General features: G+C 42.4%; 1 protein-coding gene across 6 annotated transcripts in view; it reads left to right on the forward strand.

Moving 5' to 3' along the window:
- Arhgap24 (Rho GTPase activating protein 24) overlaps positions 1–21,947 on the forward strand; it is a 365,808-nt gene that overhangs the window by 318,380 nt on the left and 25,481 nt on the right. For 5 of the 6 annotated variants that reach the window (XM_050155789.1, XM_050155788.1, XM_050155792.1 and 2 more), the window contains 2 exons: positions 3,495–3,617; positions 18,261–18,468. In XM_050155789.1, coding sequence (XP_050011746.1) covers positions 3,495–3,617; positions 18,261–18,468 — 331 coding nt within the window. Of the gene's footprint in view, positions 1–3,494; positions 3,618–8,937; positions 9,822–18,260; positions 18,469–21,947 lie in introns of those variants that run through there. The other variant, XM_050155790.1, reaches the window with a different exon arrangement.

Genomic DNA, 21,947 nt, shown 5'->3' on the forward strand with positions numbered 1-21,947 from the left:
CCTCAGAATGATTCTAGCTCCGCCCAATAGTGCTATAGGCTAACACCATGCCTTCAGCATTTTGGGTTACATTTAAAATAGAAACCAACCATGACAGATTTTGAAACCTTCCACTCAACGAGCCAATCAAACACATCCTAGGTTCGCATTTTTAGAAGGGCTGTAAGGGGCAGCAGTTCCTTTTGTCATCAAGAAGGTCCCAAGTGCAGGTCCTTGATTGCAAGCATGTACACGGCTGCTGTAACTCTACCCTGGAACTGTACAAACGGTAATCAGATCCAGTATGTAATTTATTTGGGGGAATCTGTTTCACTTAGAAGAGTGAAGTGAACAGGTGTGATTTTAAGAGCTCTGTGACATGTGCAAACATTTGGTGTTACCTATGAGCAAACACAAGGGAATGACGTGACCTACTTAGCTCCTGTTGAATCACCAAGCCTTGCAATGCAGCACTTGCAGTAAGCGTGACTGCCAACAGAAGTCATGGCCTTAATACGTGTGCAGACCCCCTGGTGTATGTTAGAGTAGGTTTTCAAAAACTGAACTCGGCATGGATCCAGGCAAAGTGGAAGAACGGAGACTTCCAAGGGCTGTGCAGTGCAGTGTAAAGGGCACAGATATATGCATCCATTATGTCTGAACTTAAGGTAGTTATCAAACTCGTGACAATTTAAACTCAATGTTGTTTTCAAATTTCACCTCTTGAAATAATTTTTGTTTCTAAATTGATTACATTAAGCATTAGGTACCATTAAAGAGATGACAACCAAAGCTGAACTTCACCTATGTGGTTTGTAGGTTAAATTATGAACTTTTTCATTTATGGAATAAAATATTGCTAAGTTGTGTTTGGAGATCTTTAATTGCACTGCCTCACAGGTGACTTGTAGCTGAAAGGTCATATATACTAGAGCGGAAGACATCTGTAGTCTTAGGAGGGGACCTGTTCATTAGCTTTCAGTAACAGGTCCTACCTTATCCCCACCCAGAGGGTTTGACCCCAGACCCATAGTGGCTACCAGGAACCCCATGCATATGCTTCCTAAGCACACACACCTACACTAATTAGAGTTCCACAAATTTAGTTCAGTAAGAAATGACCAACAATAAGGAGAAACTTGGTAGTGATATACTGTAGTAAATCCTTTGGATTTCAGTATTTGTTAATTTCTGGGATTTTCATATAATTTTTTTGAGGCCTCAGCAAATAACTGTATGAACCTCAGAAAATATGAACACTGGATAGTACATTCTTAATCTATGTAACGACTTAATCACATTTATAGTAAGAAAGTGTGTTTTTTCCACCAAGACTCGTGGCAAAGGCTGTTCTAAAACATTCTTTTTCTTTGCTAATACACTGAGGAGTCAAGACCTGTATCAATGCATAGAACTCGGGCAGGAGATTTCACAGCTGTGAGTGGCGGTCTAAATGAGATTCAAGGTCAGACACACAGCACCCTTAGCAGAGATAAAGAATCAGATGAAAAGCCAGGACTACTGGCCAGTTGTGTTTCTCAGGCGCCTGCCCCTCTGCTTCTGGGCTCTGCAGTGGCTGTCTGTCCCTGCCCTTGCTCTGCCTGCGCCGAGAATGACACAGCAGGAAATTGCTATCTGAGTTCACTGAGCATCCTTTAGGCAAAGGCAATAATTAAAATATTCTGATTTCAAAATGCTAATTTTTTTGGCTCCAGACAGTGGTATAAACAGGTCAGAATGCAAAACAGATTCTTAGCGCTGTGCAGGGCCGTTGGAGCATTATTTTATCTTGCCGTTTAGTTATTTCTGGCATCCGTATGTGATATGAGCATGCATGTCTATGTGCACGCTGAAGTGTGCTATATTCGCAGGCATGTACATCATAACGTTACATGTGCCTCCTAGGTATAGTGGTATGGATGGAAAATAATGGTTAAGAGAATATTCCTTGTTACTGTTGAATAATTGCTCAAGCATGTTTTAGCTCTGTTGTCTCCCTGATAACAGGCAGTCAAATGAAATGCAGTCACTCCTTCAAGGGTTTCCATTTCTATAGTCTGGTATTTTTATGTACTTTTCGGTTTGTCCTCACAAACATCGACTCCTTGTTTGTTTAAGAAGCATGGTGGTGTAGGGAAAGCTACTGGACACCCATCGAGCACATGTTGATCCTGTTGTATGAGAGGGAAAAGATGAGTTACTCGGCTGGCTGACTTAACTTCTGCTCGCCGCCACACAGGACTTCCCAGCCAGGGCCGCAAGCCAGGGAGGTCCTGTGGAATCCAGGACTCAGGTGCCTCCACTCCACCTTTCACAGCAATGCGTGAATTAGTTTGGGTGTGAGAGGGGAGAGGCGGAGGTGTCTTTTGTAACTGAAACCTACAAGCCCTTCTGAGAGGTCTTCCAGTCTACTTAGAATGAACTAACCAAATAAAACACTTGAATGTGGATTATTGATCCGGAGGCTGCAAGCTTAGAATGTTCAGTGAAAATTAAGTACTGATAGCTACAGAGCACCTGAACAGTAAGTACAACTTACTAGAATTCGGTGAAATACTGACTGCTTTTTAAGTTATTCACTTGTGAGCCTTAGGAATTATCACCCAGGACTGAAGCCCTACAGCTGTGACACTAGCTAACATCGCGAAGGATGCTCAGAGCCCCATCTTTTCATCTAACAGATCCTTGCGGTTCAGGGTCGGGTGCGGTCGCTCTTTCTCTACACACCTGAAAATTGTATTCCAGGGAAACTGAAGTACATGGTAGGGTTTCTCGGGGATTAAATTGTGTGCTTTAGAATTTAGTTCTTTAAATCTGTTATTAGAGACTGTAAAGATTTTTCAGAGCATGAGGTGGGGGAAATAAAAGAGGGGCCACCCCCTTCTGCCCTGAGAGCTTTTGAAATTTCCTACTCAGGTGTCAGGGTCATTAGATATGTTTTGGCTTTTGTAGTAGACCAGGCACGCAAACAGTCCCCTCCCCCACTCCTTGAGGACTGAGTTCCCCCTGACCAACAAAGGCAGAGCAGAGGAACTGTAGGTCACCTATATTAACTATATTAACTGACTGCTCCCTTCCTAAGGTCCCACCCTGAACCAGGGACCTGCCAGAAGGACTTGGTGCTTCTGATGAAGTTCCAGGCACCTGTGGTCCAATACCCCATCATCTCCTCCTTTCCTTTTGTCTCTGCCGTTTCCCCTATTCAGCAGCTCTGTCTGTGAATGGACTGGATTATGAGTTACTGCAGGCCCATGGGTTGTTGCTAGGACAGAAAACCCCGAGCATTGTTTGGGGAATGGCATTTGTTCTCCTGCTTTCTCCTGGAAACATAAGAGCTTTTCCTTTTAAAGCAGCAGTCCCGTTGCAGGTCAGCCAGCAGCTAAGGTAAATATTTCCCATTCATTCACCAGGCTGCAGGGCCTGCCTGCAGGAGGCCCAGCCTTTTGGGAAGCCCTCGAGGCTGGCAGAAAAAAAATTAGCTGAACTGTCCTCCCAATGTGCTTATGTTTCTGCAGGAGGTGACCGAGATCGGATGACAGCGAATCATGAGAGCTACCTCCTCATGGCGAGCACCCAGAATGATATGGAAGACTGGGTGAAGTCCATCCGCCGAGTCATATGGGGACCCTTCGGAGGAGGTGAGCAGAGTGTAGTCATAGAAAAGCAGAAGGTAGATGCGGCAACCCTTCCTCTAGCCGGCAGGGGGTCAGCTCCTGTGTCCACAAGGGTGCATGTTAATGTGAATAGTAAATGATTCAGCACCATTACTGATGCATATCTAAATAACTCCTGGATTAATTAATTCAGATCGCCTGTCGGTAGGAACCAAACTTCTGTGAATATGTTGAATTCTAAAACGGAATAACTTCGTTTTTATTTTCGATTTTTCTCATTTTTGACTAACAGTAAGTGATTAGAGTATATATACAATCCGAGCAAAACAATGTTGAAAATGCAGAACACAGCAAATAAGCTAAAAGGAAATAAACTAAGTCAGATAGAATGAAAAGAGGAAGAAATTAAAGGTGATAATTTTATCCTTCAAGAAACAGGAGCTGGAATAACATAAACAGAAATGTTATTTAAAGAAATAATAAAAGTATTTGTATGCCAGCAAGTGTATTTTCAATGAGGTATGATAATATTTATTAAAAATGAATTATGTGAATATTAATGTAGTCAGAAATCAGTTTTATTAACTCAAATTCACATTTAATCAGCTAAATATAATTCCCATGTTTTGCATTCATTTTTATGGATTGTCAGCACACTGAATTCTCAAAACCATTCTTTTCTATGAACATGTCAGGTGTTTCTTAGGTTGACTGACCTCTTTGTATATTAGAATTATTTCCAAAGCAGTTTATAATGTGAAGTTGTTTAGATTTTGATAAATGCTGAGCTTTGAGCATATCTCAGTAGTAGATGCTGTGTGTTTAACATACTTGAGGGCCTGGGGTTGAGCCCCAGAGCTGAAACAAAGAAAGGGAGGCAAGACTACCTAGTAAAGACTTTTTGAAGACACTACACAGATTACTCATATCTGCCTCTAAGGTGTCTGCTCCACAGCAGGGTTTCTCTCAGGTGCGTGGTGGCCCTCCGTCCCAGCCTGCCCAGTAGCACCCTGACTTCCGGCTGCTAGCCCAGGGTGCTGATGGAGTCATAGTACTAGCTTCCACTCCTACTCCGGTCTTCCTTGATGAGAGTTCATGCACTCACCCTGTTCATGAGCTAGCAGGACAGTCTAAAATATTTGTAGATCCGCAAATGGAGACTCTGCCCTCATCCAGAATTCCCCTTGGCTTACAGGAGAAATAAATGCACAACTGGTTCCGGTTTGGAGACTTGTGGGCACCCTGCAAATGTGACTTCTCAGAGTTCCTATTGCTTCCTCTTCTCTCTAATCAGATTGCTGAGGCCCCTGAGTCCATGAGGAGCCTTAATATCAGCTTAGGGGGCATGTTTTAGAGGGACTATATCAAATGTGTCCATATTCCTTCTCTTTCCTTCTTCTGTCTGTCTTCTCGAGGAAGATGGGTAAAGTTGGTGACCACAGACACTGCTGTCAGCCTAGAATCGTCAGAAATGATTCCAATAGAAACATCAACTGTCCATGATCTCCAAATCAGTCTGAAAGGGATACTCCAGCTCTCCACAATCTTATGTAATTTATACATGTTAGGCTTGTACATGTATGTGCATGCGTGTGCTGGTACATAACAAACATGCAAACATGGAGGTCTGAGACGGACCTTCAGGTATTTCCGTTTCTCACACCCAGTGTCAGTCCTTGAGGCAGGGGTCTCTGCACCTGGAGCTTACCCTTCAGCTAAACTGGCTGGGCCATGAGCCTCGTGACCCGCCTGACTCTGCCCCCAGCGCTGCTGCTATGGCTGCCTAGTGCCACACGTGCCCCGACAAGGGCTCTGGGCATCTGAACTCAGGTCCTCAGGCTTGTGCAGCAAGCACTGCATCCACATCTCGACCCCCACCACGTCAATGACTTTCACAAATACATGGTTCAAGTTTATCTATTTTGAAGGAATGAATGAATTTGTTCCCATGTTTGATTTTTATTTTGTTTTTCCTTGTGACCTTTTCGGATCATTAGGTCCGGTTGCCTCACTGTTGCCCATTTCTGCCTCTCTTCTGCCATCTGTGCTCTCTGACACTCCCAACACACGACCTTAAAGCCTCTTTAGTGCCGTTCTATGGGCTCCTCTTTAGTTCCCTGGCCTCTGCCCGCATACTCCATGTAAGTGTACACATAGGAAAGTTAGTGGTTGGCACCTAGTAGTGTTGAGGATTTACAGTTCCTTATGTATTATAGATATTGATCCCTTGTGTACAACTCACCTCTCACCTCTCAGATATTCTCCCACTCTGTAGGCTGTTTTCGCTGGTGATAACTCAGATAGATAGATAGATAGATAGATAGATAGATAGATAGATAGATAGATAGATAGATAGATATGTGTGTGTGTTCTAGCATAAGTCATTCACAATAATAAACAGCAATCCCTCAAAGAATGAATTTCTCAGGTTCTCCTTTTTAAGTCTTAGGAAATTATAGGATAAGCTTAAAAAACACTAACTTAACTTTCACAAACTGTTCAATGATTCCTCTCAGTGTTAAAAACCAGTGCATAAAGTAAATGCAGTGCAGAGAACCGAGCAGACTGAAGTCTTTGATAGATCACGGTTGTTACTGCTCTCACCCTGGACCCTGCATTTCAAATGCTCGCACTAATTCCATGACCACGGGCTGAATTTTGAAGAAAGTCCTAAATTTTAGGTGTAAACAATACACATATATGACTAAAAATGTTGTTTATTTCATGTTTTGAAATTCCAGTTATCCTTGCATTAAAAGTAAGTTTTCCATTATTTAGGTTATTTTAAAGTCATTGTTTAGTTCTGCTTACTGTTCTGTGGATTAGGTCCTGAGGCCCAGAGTAGGTGGGTGACTGTCAAGTTCCAAAGCACCAGGAAAATTCATTTCTTCCTCTGATTGATAGGATAATAATATTATCTGGTCCTTCTACTGTGGTAAACACAAGTTCATGCCTTATTTATAATAGATATTGAAAATACATCAAACAAAAATTTTAATATAAGATCGTTTTAGTTAAAATAGTTTTTTAGATGTTTAAAAATATCTGAATTGACACCAAGAAATTAAATGTGTGTGTGTGTGTGTGAAGAAGCACCTATCTTTGCATGAATACATAAGTTTGTGACTAGCCATGCACCTGTACTAAGATGCTTCAGTACCAAACAGAAAGGCCACGTTACACAGTGGCCTGAAGATCCCTGAGGAGCTTTTCTGGTGCCTCACTCTCCTAGCAACTAAAAACTGAGGAGAGAGAAAGTGTAGGGCTCTTCGTCAAAGGAAGCCAATCGTTTTACACCTATCCAGCTAGGTAAAGCAAACCACCTGGATCGCAGAACAGACTAACCGCTCAGCCGGGAAAGTAAACTTCAGCACTGATTCTAGAGCTCCCAAGCTGGGCGATGCGCTTAAAGTGCCGTGACCAGTTCCTCCTGTTAACAACTTAACAACGTGGGGGAAGAAACAGTGTGGGCTTTAAAGTTAATAAGTTAATCAGGAGAGAGAGAGGGTTTGAGTGTGGGCCTGTGTGGGTGTGAGTGTGTGTGGGTGTGAGTGTGTGTGGGTGTGGCAGCCTGTAGAGGGGGGGCTTTGCATAAGGCGAGTGTTCAGGCCTGTCTATGTCTGTATGGCATGTGAGTGTGTGTGTGTGTGAGTGTGACGATGTGTGAGTGTGTAGGCCTCTGTGTGTGTGAGCTGAGTAGAAGTGTGTAGGCCTGTGTATGGTGTGAGTGTGTGTGTGTGTGCACGGGGGGTCTGTAATTCTGTGAGTTGTGAGTCTGGGGGGTGTGGTGTATTTGTGACTATGTGAAGGATGTGTGTGTGTGTGTTGGGGAGGGGCTGTGTATGTGGTGTGTATGAGTGTGAGTGAGTATGCGTGAGTGTGTATCAGTAATAATTAAAAAGAAGCATAGATAATTTGGAGGGGAGTAGGAGTTGAACACAAGAATTGAAATGGGGAGAGGTAAAAATGATAAAAATAAAGAGTACTCATGCATGAAATTCTCAAAAAAAATTCATAGAAACAAGTAAACCACAAAACTGGGTTCTTAAAGTGCTCAACTCTGGAAATGTTTAGTTTTAGTTATTTTTACTTGTTTTTTATTTTATTTTTAATATGTATATGTAGGGTGTCTCATACATACATATACATAATACATGCATGCATAAATGCATTCAGACATACATGTATATTGAGTATAGGTTTCCAGAGATCGGAGGCACCAGATGACTCTCAAATTAAGTCTATAATTCTTGCAAACTGTCCAGCATGGGTGCTGGGGACCAAACTTCCCTCTGCTGGAGCAGCGTGCACTCTTAACCACAGAGCCATCTCCTCAGCCCCTTGCTTGTTCTGTAAATTGAATTTTGTTCCAGCTGATTTTGAGTCAGTGTTCATGCAGGGGACCAATAAGACTTTCAAGGGAATACTTAGTCTGCTTGGTGGCTTCCAGTCACCTAGAGTGAACACACACACACACACACTTCACCTCCCTGGCTGTGTCACAGACCGGCAAAGCCACACTGGGCAGTGGTGCTGCTCTGGGGGCTACCTTTCTCATACAACTCAGAGTTAGGGGAGGCTCTGCGGAGGGACTGGGGAGGAATGAGAGGCCCTGGGGTCAGCTAGGGTTAAAGCACCAGCATTCCAGGTCTGCTTAGGGAGCAGCCAGTGGATGAATGATTAACCCAGAGAGTAAATTATTCAGTGACCAGGACTGAAAGCAGTGGAGGACACGGGTGAGGGGCAACAGCTTGCAGGAGCTGCTGCTCAGACCGAACCCTGGAAGTGGATGCATTTCCATCCTGCATGAGTTTGTCTGTTTTTTTTTTTTTTTTTTTTTTTTTTTTTTTNTTTTTTTTTTTTTTTTTTTTTTTTTTTTTTTTTTTTTTTGCGGTTGTACCTGCAGGCTCATGGCTACCAAAACTAACTTTTATAAATACATAAAATGTATCGATGTGACTTAAGGATATGCGTTTTGCTATAGCATCCGCAAATAGATTGAACTACACAGTGTCTGAATGAGGAAACGTATAAATCTCGTATGGGAAGAGAGTAAGTGTGAGTGAGCACGCAGAAATCCCCCCACTACTGTTTTGTGTAGGGGTTGAGCCAGGCAGCAGAGAAGGTGCTGAGTCAGGCAAGAGTTGTGAGGTCACGGCAGAGTCAAAAAAAAAAAAAATTAAAAGGTTTCACGGGGCGCAAGGCATCCTCTCTCCCTCCCTCCCCTCATGATGCGACTGCACCTGCTTAGTCTGACCAGCGGGCACTGGAGGCGGCAGCGGCCACAGCTGTGACTCGGCAGCAGCAGCCCTGCCAGCTCCCGCCCAGCTCTCATTGAGAAAAGGGAACCGGAGCAGGAGGGGGGAGGAGAGCTCCCTGCAAAGCCGCCTCGGAACAGCCAAGGAGACTCCTAGAATGGGCACCGGACTCTTCTGACGTGGCGACTCCATGGGGAGCTGGAAGACAGAAGGGAAAGGGAGACGCCTGCAGAGAGCATCAAAGGCTGAGGGGTACCATAAAAGGAACTGGGGAGTCCTCTGCAAGGAACTGTCGTGCACTGGAATGCGTTCTGGAGAAGGTGCCAAGGATTTCTTCCCTTTTCCCTCAGATGAAAGGAGCCAGCTGGGACTGTCCTGAAGTACTCCCGAGGGGCCTTTTGTCATTGTTCCTCTTCCCCTATGCACAGGGCTGACCTTTCCAGAGGACTTTCTGTCCAGCTGAGAAGACAGTTCTTAATAAACAAAACGAAACAATTCCTGCCTGCCGTGTGACGGTAGTCGCAGCTTGCTTGCTGCAATTCTTTTTCTGTGACATTTTGGAATGTCTGCAGAAACTTAAAAAACAAAAACAAACAGCATCAACAGCAAAAAAGATCCTCAAAACCCCCCGAATTGGGCAAAAGAAAGAGAAGTCGTGTATTTTGTTTTATTTCTTACCAAAAAGGAGTAAATGAGAGGTTACCTTAACTCAGGACTTGGACGATCAAAACCCACCCGGGAGCGCTAGGGACCAGCACTTGAGACTTGACACCTAAGCAAGCATGAGAGGCGTGCCCGTGGGCTTCCGCACAGAGGCAGGGTTTAAGGAAGCCTGAGCTGATCTCCCAACCTGGGGCCTGTATGATGCCTGAAGACCGAAATTCGGGGGGACGCCCCTCAGGTGCATCAACTCCTTTCATCCCCAAAACTACATACAGAAGAATCAAACGGTGCTTTAGTTTCCGGAAAGGTCGGTAGACGGTATCCTAATGTCCTTCTAATTATGTCTGAATGTCCATCTCTTAGCGCCAGCTTTCAGGTCTGTGAGGATCAGGCGGGGGGGGGGGGGACTCGGAGGGCTTAGGGCTGTGTAAGACATTTTGCTTGCCTGGGTTGATTGTTCAAGGCTCCTATAGATCTATGTGTTGCTGTCTGTGAAGGGTAGGTGGGGCTTAAACACAGTGGTCCTGTAAGGATCACCTTGACTGACAGGGAATGAGCAAATCTTAAGAGAGGGGGCAGAGTCTCCTGGGCCTTCCCACATCCAAACCCAGCATTCTCCTTCTGATCACTGGAAATGGGTCCCTTGCAAAACGTTCTGAGTCCTACCCCTTTGGGTTTCCAAATGACTCCGTGTGCAGCCTCGCTAGCATGCTGAGAAAGTCTGGACCATCAGGTTCTCTTTGGTGACTCCCATTGGCTAGAAATTGGAATCACCTTGACTTTCCACATATATTATTGGAAAAGCGCAAATGCGGGTATAATTAATTGTAATCAACAATACAAACTAACGCATTTCTGAATTGTATTGTTTTCAGGTGCTAGTAAAATAAATGTTCTCAGAAAAATGTTCTCAGAAAAAAAAGTTTATGTGTATTTTTTAAAATTCTGTTTGTCTTAAGTTGAGAGCAATAGAGTGGAGGAAGATGTCCAATGGAAAGTAAGCGATTGTAAACGTACCGCCACTGATTCAGTCAGCAGTGGAGCTGAATGAGATGTAGGACCATTACGTTTATGTTTTGAGGTCGGCCACATCTTTGTTGTAATCCCTTACGTAGCAGTCACCCAAAAATGAGGAAATATGAAAATTAAATACAGAGGGAACTTAGTAAAAGTGAAATACTTACTCCTTTTGGGTCTTTCTCTTTGAGCAATAACCATGGTTATGTGCTATCAGCAAGGTGTTTGCTCATGTTCCAAGTTCACCCATAAGATAGTAAATGAGAAACACATAATGTTAGCTCTCAAATTTTAAATATCTGTGAGCATCTCATAACTACTGCCAGACGGCATCATTGATAGAGAAATTGACACAGAAACTGAGAGAGGCTCAAGAGCTAATATTCAAAGGCCATGCCCCTTGGGTTATAGCTTCCCAGTTCTGTGAAAGTAAATGGAGATATTTGGAGTACTGTTTATGTGTCTCAAACAAAGCAAGGCAGTTTTCACCCTTTCTTCCTCCCCTCCTCCTGGATGTGTAGACCCTAGATGTGTGGGGATGCCTGCAAGCCTGCTGTGTGTTTGCACCTTCCTCTCTGTTTCCTTAAATACAAAGGGAAAGGCAGCCTCCGAGGAGAAAGTCCCCCAGAGGCTGGCACAGGCGGAAGGAGGAACGTCCTGATACTGTTTCCACAGCTGTCTTTTCCTTAGGAAGTCTTCCTGGTCTAGGGAATGTTCAATATTTGAGTCAAGGACAGAGAGATAGTGCCCTTCCACAGTGCTGTGTTCTGCGTTCTGTTAGAAGCAAGGAGGGAGCGTGCAGCTCCTCCATGTCTAATTCCTTGTCCGCATAACCGCAGTTCTGCACTGGGGCTCAGGGAGGAAGGTCCCCAGCTGCTGCAGCTGCACTGTTGCTGCTGCACTATTGCCAGGCTAGCATGCTGCACTAATCTGTCACCTCTGCATCATAGCTCAGGGTGTAGGGAATGCACATTTTTTACTGAAATTTTGATGCTAAAGAGAATGGCTTCCCTCTCGATCCTGGACTCCAAACTGTGTCACCTTAAGGAAAGTTTGGCTTTGTGCTTTACTGACTGTGCTCAGCTGTTTCCCACGGTGGACCACGCTTTCTGGGCTGCCCGCACACCCACTTGTCATTTCCCCAAAGAAGCAAGCCGAGTGTGTGAAGCTAAGAAAGCACCCAGGTGAAGCAAAAGCATTGAGGCGGCTGTTTTCCTGATCCACAAATAAATTTTTAACTGTTATCGTGGGTAGACCATGAGAAAGAGAGACTCACTGGATCTCAGCAGCTTTAGAAGGACTGCCAGAACGAAGGGTAGAGTGGGGGACCTTTGTAGGTGCCAGCCCTGAGCTTTGCAGCCCAGCCACTTCTCAGAGGGCTTTTCTTCAGACCTGCTCCGGCCTTCACTGCCCTTTCATCTCCCTTTCTTTTTTCAAGAACTAATTTAGGTCACTGAAAATGTTCCCTCCGCGGGTTTTCACAAACCTAGCATCTACTAGTCGGGAAGCGGGGGATTGTGGTATTTGGAATTTGTACGTTGGTAAAAGAAAACTATAATGTAGTTTTAACCCGTTCATTTTTAAACTTTGATATTTCATCATGACTTCATATTAAGAACTGTTTTCTCTGCAATTAAAAGCTAAAGTAAAATTTTAACTTCTGAGTTTAACCTTAATTTAGTCAAAGGTGTCCCTTTCTTGGAGATAAGTTACTAGTTGCCCAGTGGCTATTCGTAGAATGTGGCACATTATATATAAACACAGAACATCTGGGGTTTGCTCTGGGGTCCCTCAAGCCCCACCTTAGGCCTCTGCACTTTTCTTGCTTCGGTCTGCAATGCTCTTTCTTCACAAGGACAGCCATGGCCTCCCTGTCTGTCACACCCTTCACAGATTCCTACATCAAAGTCTGTTCCATAAACACTGCCTGATCCCTATTCCTTCATAGTGCTCTCAAGCCTTGTTCCACCACCCAGAACTTCTATGTCCTACTGCCCACAGGGGTAATTCCTACTTTACATAATCATCAACACAGCCTGACCTGTTCCACCGGTTAACAAGAGATAGCCCCCCCCCCCAGCTTCCCAGGCTAACCCATGTTAGTACGTGTTCTTCCCAGTGAACACATACTCAACACCTCCTCTTGCCTTTTCATTTTGTGTCCTCCACCATGGTGCTCCTCCTGTGTTCAAACTTCATCTTTGTTCAAGACATGGATGGCTCTCACTTCACACTTCTTGCTAATCAGCCTTGTGTTTTATACGAGCTTCTTCTTGGACACTGTATTTTTATATATGTGTGTGTGTGTGTGTGTATGTGTGTACATCTTCATTAAGCAGCACATATGTAGTACACACCCGTTGCTTTATTTCTGTCCACAGTGAAGTGATAAGTCTATCAGTTAATATTCAATATGTATTGTGAGCTGAATGGCTGTATATAGCCTGGTATTTATAAACACTTAGAGCATTACAGTGCTTTCTGCATTCTCCTGTTAGTCTGTAAGCAATTTGAGTTAAAATACAATGACTTCATATGTTTGGAGATACAGCCAAAATTATCTTCAGAAAATGAATGCTGTTTATGTTATAATCATGTTTTTGGAAGTTGATTTGTCCAATCAAAATACCATTGTCCAAACACATATAGTTTTAACTTGTATTGACTGTAAATGAGTGGTATTTTTTAAAGTCCCCAGCAAGCGATGCTGCGGATGTAAGAAAGAAAGACTGGGTGCTTCAAGTTAGGACTTTGCAGACTCCCTAGGGAAAATGGAATAATGAATGCCAACCTGGAAGAAGTACTGTACCAAGTGTTATATGGAGCCTCAGCTGCTTGGGAATAAAGGTTGACTTCCCAGCTCATCTGGAGAGCAGAGAATGACTTAACCTACATGAGACTGAGTGTTTCCCTCAATGATCCTAAGGGAACATGCAGCTCACTTGTGAAAAACACCTGAGCTGAATTAGTAAAAGAGAGAGAAAGAAAGACCTTCAGAGTCACACGGACCTTAATCTGTAACCTACGTAGGCTTCTTTATTAAACATGGGGCCTGAGACAGGCCACCTGGTGTCTTTTGGCTATAGAAGAAAGATTCTGGTGAAGAACATCCTTGAAGCACATGCAAGTCTTCTGGCTTGATTCCTGGATGGAAATGATGCTGTCTATAATTGCTGTTCTCTTCTGAGGCCGGGACCACTATGTCAGGCTACTCATTCTAGGATCCTTTCCTCATTTTTCCAAGTCTTTATTTCCTCTTCCTTTCCTCCTTCTGACCACGTGATTGCACTCACTGACTGCTCATTGCTATAAATCTTATCTTTTAGATTTAGCACTCTTGTGAGAATTTTTTTTTGAACTAGGATGCTGGTGAGAGACAGAAGTAAGCCTTGGCCGGCTTTCCTTTTCTGAGCTAAAATAGCCATCTTTTATTTTGTCTTAGCCATTTAGGAAGCATGAATGTTTATTGAAAGCTTTCACAGCCCCAGTGAGAGCAGGATTTGTCTGCTAGCAGAGCTTTAGTTAACAGAGGAAACAGAAAAAATTTTTTTCTTCTTTGCTGAGCATATGATCTGGTGACCAGATGGGACAAAAACTCTACAATAACCAATAGCAGAGACCTGGAGCAACAATTAGGAAGTTTGATGTGTTTGTTTCACTCAAAAACAAGAACTGTTCTATCTTTATGGCTTTTTATAGAAATTGGCAGCACGTCTCATTTCATTTTGTGGAGTTATTCATTTGTTTTGTTTAATTGGGATGATGACATGTTTTGGTTTCATGCATGCATAGTTCATTCTACAAATGTTTGTGCAGGACTTTAGTCTCATCCGTGTTGACCTTATGCTCCAGGAATCTGAAGCAGCATATGTCCATGGGGATGCTGGTGGATATGCTGAGCAATACAAATTTGAAAATCCAAAATCTGAGATGTTCTAGTGGCAACACAATTCCACTGTAGAAACCTCAATACAATGAAACTCTCTTAAGCACAGAATTGTTTAAAACACTATATAAAATATAGCTAGTTTATGTGTGTAGATGCATGGAGACACTAGTGAGCCCTCTTTAACCTTGGGCCCATTGCTAAAGTATCTTATGTTTGCAGATAGCCTCAAATCTAAAAATATCTGAAATCAGAACCATTGCGGTCCACAAATTTCCGATGAGGAATACTCAGTCTGTATGAACCTTGAAGTGTCTGCAGCTGAGACCAGTTCAATCCCTGCCTGTGTGCTACCATCAAACACTGCTGACTTCTCCCCCTCTACTGTGCACGCTAAGCATATGCATATAGAAGAGTTTGTAAATATTGAAAAGATATATTTGGTGCTATGCCCACTCTATATTCATAAAACCAAAATAAATAATCATAAATAACTTGTCTTGTTCATTTATTAACTTTGCTATTGAGAAGCACAATTCTCTTTCATGGACTGAGGGACTAGTCTAGTATGGATAAGCAGCTAAATAACCAATGAGTTAAGGACTCAAAGAAGAAACTGAGCATCAGCTAAGCTGTGACTTGACCATGGCAGGTGTAGTGCTAAAAGGTGTCGTGGAGAGATGCTGTGTGCCTTATTTAGAGAGCAACCTGTAATTAGTGCTATTTGAAGTCACATTTTGAGGAAATTACAGACAGGGAGTGAATCGGATGCAATGGCTTCTTGGGTACCGAGACAGGAAGTGAACCAAGTGGAGATGACCAAAATTTAGCAACTCAGAAAGTGTTAGTAACTGTAGGAAAATGCAGGCTCCATACAGCAATGGGGTCAGATGGCAAATGGCAATGGGTGAATAAGTGGATAAAGGGTGGCAAGGAGCTTCTTAGGCCAAGGTAGGAATCAAGGGGGAAAGTGGGCAGCTGCAGAACACAGAGAGTCAGTTCAGGTTTACTTATGTTTAGGAGGGGTTAAATTTGAATATATTTATCTGATCAGATTCTCTCTGTGAGTAGCTGCCCCTCACTCTTAGGAGTGTAACCCCGTGTGCAGGAGGGTGTCGCAGAGCACAGGTGACACATCTTATTCATGTAGAATGACGTCAATTGTGTGACTGGCTTTTTCAGTCCTGGGAGAGGCTTTATGGGGCCATCAGTGTCCTTCCAGGTAGTCAGCTGAGCACACCAGTGTCACCCAGATGAACAAGGGCACTATTATTGTGGAGTGAACCTTCACTGGAACTCTAAAATGTCCATCCCTAGGGCTCTTTACATGACTCATACACAGAGAATATTCTTGCTAATAACCTCCTAATTAATGTATCATTTCCCATGCTGCTGGGGGCACGCATGAACTTGATTTTTCTTGTTAATTTTAATGCTTGGAATTGCACTGGTCTCCCAAAGGAAATTTTAAATCAGGCAGTGATTTATTATTATTGTTTATTATTATTATTATTATTATTATTATTATTATTATTATTATGCTTTTCCCACCAGTGATTTCTCTCAGCAAGTTCTTTCTTATGTAGGAGGTAGCTAGTACCTATCACAGGAATCCAGAGAAGGTGGGTCCAACTCTGTTTCAGAGCTGTAGGTGAGGTTCTGTTTCTATTGACAATCTTTACCCTCCTTTGCAAGATGGGTGTGTCTACACACGTCATCTCTTTACAGGGCTTATTGCCATGTGTATATATTTCTTGCAACAGAGATGAAATCTTCACTAAAGTCAATGTCAGAGGCCTTTCTCTATTTTTTTTCTTTTTGTTCTATTTTCTCACCTCCCTTTTTTATTCTCAGTGTTCTGAACCCCTCTCCCCTTAGTGTGGTGAGACGGAGTGAGATTGGAGAGTTGGAAATAGAGGGCTTCTTTCCCACCCTCTTTTCGGCAGTTATCCATCCTCATTACAGTATAAGAAAAGGAGCCCATGTGACTCTGAGATCCCTCAGCTGTGAGAAATTAGACTTCACCGTTGGCTGGCTTGGTCACCTTTCTACAAATTCTTTGGTAAGGCATCCATAAAACGGCAGTGGAGGTGGTGCCTGCCTCCTGGGCGCTGGGAGATGAGCTGGGAGAGCGTAGATAGATAACACCTGGCCTAGAAAGTATGTGACTTTGCTGACGTCTAAGACTTTACATTTTCTGAACATGAAGGCGCATGACAAGTGCTGTTAAAGGGGCGGATGACTGACACTTGGGGACAGCCGGAAGTTCTACAGGGAATGGTCTGAATAGGTCACTTCCACTTTGTCATTGCAACTCTGACCTGAACAAGTTATTGAATCTCTCTGAGCCCATTTGCCCGCACATGAATAGGGAATGTAGTAGTTCTAAATATCTCATAGAAATGAAAGAATATACATCAAGGACTTAGTGTATGATATGTAATAAGTGTTTCTTGCTATGCTTTCTAAGGAGATTCTTATTTTAATGTAAAGACAAGCCTGCATGCTCAAAGAAGTCAAAGGTAGACCAGATCTCCCTGTAGCATCTCCTGAACCAGTGAGAAAAGAAGTTGTGAGAGCTTGAAGACACGGTTTTATTCTATTGTTGAGTGAAACTCCATCCTGAGAGAGCAGTTCACACTTGTGGTGTACTTGGGAGGTGAATGGGAACAGCTTTCCTGAAGTCTCTCCCGATTAGGAGAGAAAGCCTTTGTTGTGAATACCTTTACATTTTTGTATCAGTTTAATATTAATTTTTAAAAATTCACGTCTAACAAGTAAATCCTGGTTCTCCAGTTCATTAGTTATTTTTGGTAATTCTTAATCCTGTGAATGTTGTAATTCATTGCTTCTCATGGCCCAACACCAGTTACCACTGCTACCCAGGGGCTGTTGCCTTCCTTTTAATAGCTGTACCTGATTCTTCTCCACTCCTAACTCATTAGAAAAGGCAAAAGCAGGAAGGAGTTAGTTCCTTGATGAGTCTGTCTAGAACCCTTCTCTCACAGAAAACCAGCTATCCACAGGTGCTTCTCACCCCTTCTCAGGCTGTGGTATAAGATGTGGCCGCCTTGCTGCAAGAGAAATGGGAGACGTGTTTATTTCCTGGCTTCTAAAGTCGAAATGCCAAGAGAAAAGAGGAGCGCGAGTGGTTGCTGAATTATTGAACAGTGTTTGCCACACCATTATCCAGGAACTGCTCATTCTAAACACAACAAAGGGAGCTGCATCACTGTCATGACGGGCTGCCATGCCCACTGCCCCTGAAAATGCCACCTCTGATTCTTCTTTCATAAAATCAGCATGTGAACTCCATTTGTGTTAGATGTGGCACAAGATAAAGAATTCGTTTGTGTATTGGTGCCATTTCCAGCCAGGCTAATACTCTAGTAGTAAGATGCTTTATTGTTTGGAATGTGATGATTCTGCAATTATGAGACTGTAAATAAATGTGTTATATAACAGATGGGAGCAGAACCATCTGTTGTTATTGAATGCCCGACTTAATAGCTGCTGAATATTCTTCCACTCCTCCAGGGACTTGCACAATCTTAGCACATAGCATTTACTTTTCTTCCTTCTCCTTTCAGGAAACTCATATGAGTTTTCAGTTTCCTATTTTATCTAAGCATAGAATACCCCCGGAAGGGGTGGCAGAGGGAAACCCGGCCCACTGGACAAGCATATACAGTGAACTTGGTTGTATACCAATGGGAAATAGCAAACCTCAGATACTTGTGACTGTTCCAACCCGTGTCCTTTACAGTGGGTTTGAAAGGAAGACAGCAGTGAATGAGGGGAAAATAGGAATCTCAGGTTTACTTCCATCTCTTCTTTTTCCAGGTATTTTTGGACAGAAACTGGAAGACACCGTCCGATACGAGAAGAGATATGGGAACCGGCTGGCGCCCATGCTGGTGGAGCAGTGTGTGGACTTCATCCGACAGCGGGGCCTGAAGGAAGAGGGCCTCTTCCGACTGCCAGGCCAGGCCAACCTTGTCAAGGAGCTTCAGGATGCATTCGACTGTGGAGAGAAGCCCGCCTTTGACAGGTACGTCAGACAGGTCACCATCCCTCAAAAGATATTCAGACTGGACAAAGGGATGTCCTGGCTGAGTGTCTAGCGACTAATGTGGCAGATATGAGGAGAGTAAAGTATTAAATTTGACAGCACGATTTTGAATTCATTTTTTTCAAGTAACAAAGGAAAAATTGTGGAACATTCAGCGTTGTTCCCTGCCATTCACTTTGCCTCAGCTGAAACAATGTTACTCAAGCTTGACCTCCATCCTAGAATTCAAACTGTATTGAACTTTTGTTTTGGGAGGACAAGTCTGTTGTATGTCTTTTAAAAAGTTTTTTTTTTCTTTCAGTTAAGGGATGTTTCAAAAAGTGATAAGTATATATAGAGATGTTAGGAATATCATTTCAATGATAATATCATATTTCAGAATGTATAGCTCTGCCTTAGTCTGCAATATATTTGGAAAGTCAGAAGAAGTAAAGAATTGTAAAATTTGATAAATAGTAAAGCTTCCAGACAAGAAACTAATAAGTATCCTTAAGATTCCTTTGCTGTTGATATTTTGTAAATGATCTCTATCTTTTACTTTAACTTTTAATGGAAAAACAATCTTTTATCTTAATATCATTTGCATTATACAGCAGAAACTTTTACATTCTGAAAGCTGAAACATGCCCATTTAGTCATACATATCTGAAGACGGAATTTCCCCACTAGTACCTTCTGTAATCACCCCACAGCCTCACACTAGTGCCACTAGACACAGCTCCAGGGGACAGAAAGACAAGACATTAACACCTGTGGTGAGGGGCAGATCACCGAGAGGGTGTTCGCACTGAGAACACAAACCCATGCTCACTGCAGCACTCAAAAGCCTTTACTGTCCTGCCAGCAAAGGTCTAAATGATGATCACAGAGCTGACAGTGTGGACAAGGCATCCACTCCAAAATCAACCACAGCGTGCTTCAGTATGGTGTAGACGGAAGCTTCTGTCCTGTCCAGTCCCACAGCCATGAGCTATACCATAGTCTCCCTAAAGTAACTGAACTTACTATGATCTTTAAAACAATAATCATTCCTTTAAAGATGTATTTTTAATTATGTGTAGGCATGTGTATCTGTGTAAGAGAGTATACGGATGTGAGTTTGGGCAAACGTGAAGTTCAAAAGAGCATGCATGTAAGATGCCCTGTAGTTGGAGGTACAGGCAGTTATGAGCCACCCATCATGGATGCTAGAAACCAAACTCTGGTACTCTGAAAAAACAGGATATACTCTTAAGTGCCCCCTTTAAAGAAGTTTATTCCTAGGGGTGAAGTAGATATGTGAAGAAAACCTTAAATATAAAATTGTTTATTTTTTTAATATTTATTTATTTATTTATTTATTTATTATGTATACAATATTCTGTCTGTGTGTATGCCTGCTGGCCAGAAGAGGGCACTAGACCCCATTACAGATGGTTGTGAGCCACCATGTGGTTGCTGGGAATTGAACTCAGGACCTTTGGAAGAGCAGGCAATGCTCTTAACCTCTGAGCCATCTCTCCAGCCCTAAAATTGTTTATTATTGATTTTTACAATAGTAAATCTATTTTCCCAACAGATGATGAATGAAATAATGGTTCACTTGGTACAAATATATTATGCAGACCTTAAAAATTGGAAAAAATGCTAATTTCATATTAACACACTTCATTAAGTTTCTGTTGCTACAACAATGTCGGAGATAACACACTTCAAAAGAAGGCTGATGTGGTGCTCTCACTTTGGAGGTGTCAGTCTGGGACGGGATGATGCCTCGTAATCCTGAGATAAGACGCGTGTGGTGATGGGGAGGGCAGGGCAGAGCACAGCTGTCCATCTCATGGCTGACACACAAGAGGGAGAGAAGGGCGGGCCAAGTTCCCCAGTCCCTTTCAAGGGCACACTCCATTGATAAGATTTCACTCTAGACCCTACCATCCAAAGTTTCCATGGCCTCCAAATAACAAGACAGAGTGTTTGGAGGCACGTGTTTTCAATTTCCCAAAATAGTACATAATGGCAAATGGAAAAACAAATTTGATTGAAACCCTTCCTTTTCACATAGGTTTTATAGATAACATATAAAATGGTTTTTAAACATTTTATGGTTTATTTAACTTTATTTTATGTGCACTGGTGTGAAGGTGTCAGATCCCCTGCAACTGGATCTTCAGACAGTTGTGATCGGCCATGTGGGTGCTGGGAATTGAACCCTGGTCCTCTGGAAGAGCAGTTAGTGCTCTTAACCACTGAGCCATCTCTCCAGCCCCTAACTTATAAAATGTTACATGTGCCTCTTGAGAGAGAAATATTAAGTGTGAAAATAAATAAATGATTTCAAAACTAGCACCAGAGGACAGATTTCAAGAGTGTCCATATGCTATGTCTAAGAAGTCGGTGTATTCCTCTCTCCTCTGAAGATGAGCAGCAGTTATATAGAGAGTCATAGCCACACCACAAGGATTGCAGTGCAGCTGGAGGAAGTGCACATTTTTAGCACTGAGTTGCAAGGAATCTGATGTAGTAGGCTGTTATGTGATGGAAAAAGCACCTTCCTCTACACTGGACTTCATAAGAAAATAATGAATTTCATATCCTTTTCAAATATTTTTCTAAGGGCTTTACACATACCTGCTGGTAAGATTATGGCATATTCTAGAAAATAATATTGCCATGATATTATAGCTAATATTATTTATTAGCATAATGTGATTTAGAATTACCATGTCTCATTTGCAATGTTGAAGTAACCAACTTTGGCTAAGGCCTAGCGTAACTGACAGACCATTTTCAGAGGCAAGGAATTTTTAAGAACTGTCTTACCCTGTCGTAGCAAGGTTTGACAGTCTTTTTCTTGTATCCTGCATGTCCTGTCCAGACATTGTACATTTTGTCAGTGGTCAATGCATGGGCAGTTCCTTGCCCAAAGGCCAGGTTTGCCAAGAATAAAACATGCTTCAAGTGGAGGGTCTTTGGTGCTCAACATTCTCTGGGGAATAGATCAGTGCTGTCAGGAGCAATCATATCTTATGTCAACAGAACCCTAAGTAATTTAAATGCCATATTCTACAGATCCTTAAAATGGTTGAAGATTACCTATCTAGGCAGAATATAATCTTTATGTATCTAAAGAACCTAATTAATCTGACTATATGTATAACAAATATGAACAACTATTGACCTATAGTATTTAATATCTGTATAACTTAAAGACCAAAACTTCATGTCAGAATATTAAATAATCTGTAAACAAATGTGCAGCAAATGAGAACAATGACCTCAAAAAGTAAACAATGTATAAGTGTCTTGATCAGAGGTAAGAATAATATATAATGCAATATGAAAATATATCCTAAAAGTTGTATCAATATATAAAATGTCCTAAACAGAGGTAGAAACATGCATGTATACAATCTGACAGAATAACTTTGCATAGGTATACAAATAATGTAAACAAAAATAACAAATATAATTTGAAC

This window comes from Alexandromys fortis, unplaced genomic scaffold, assembly GCF_014885135.2.
Source record: "Alexandromys fortis isolate MF-2015 unplaced genomic scaffold, M_Fortis_MF-2015_v1.1 scaffold_87, whole genome shotgun sequence".
NCBI lineage: Eukaryota > Metazoa > Chordata > Mammalia > Rodentia > Cricetidae > Alexandromys > Alexandromys fortis.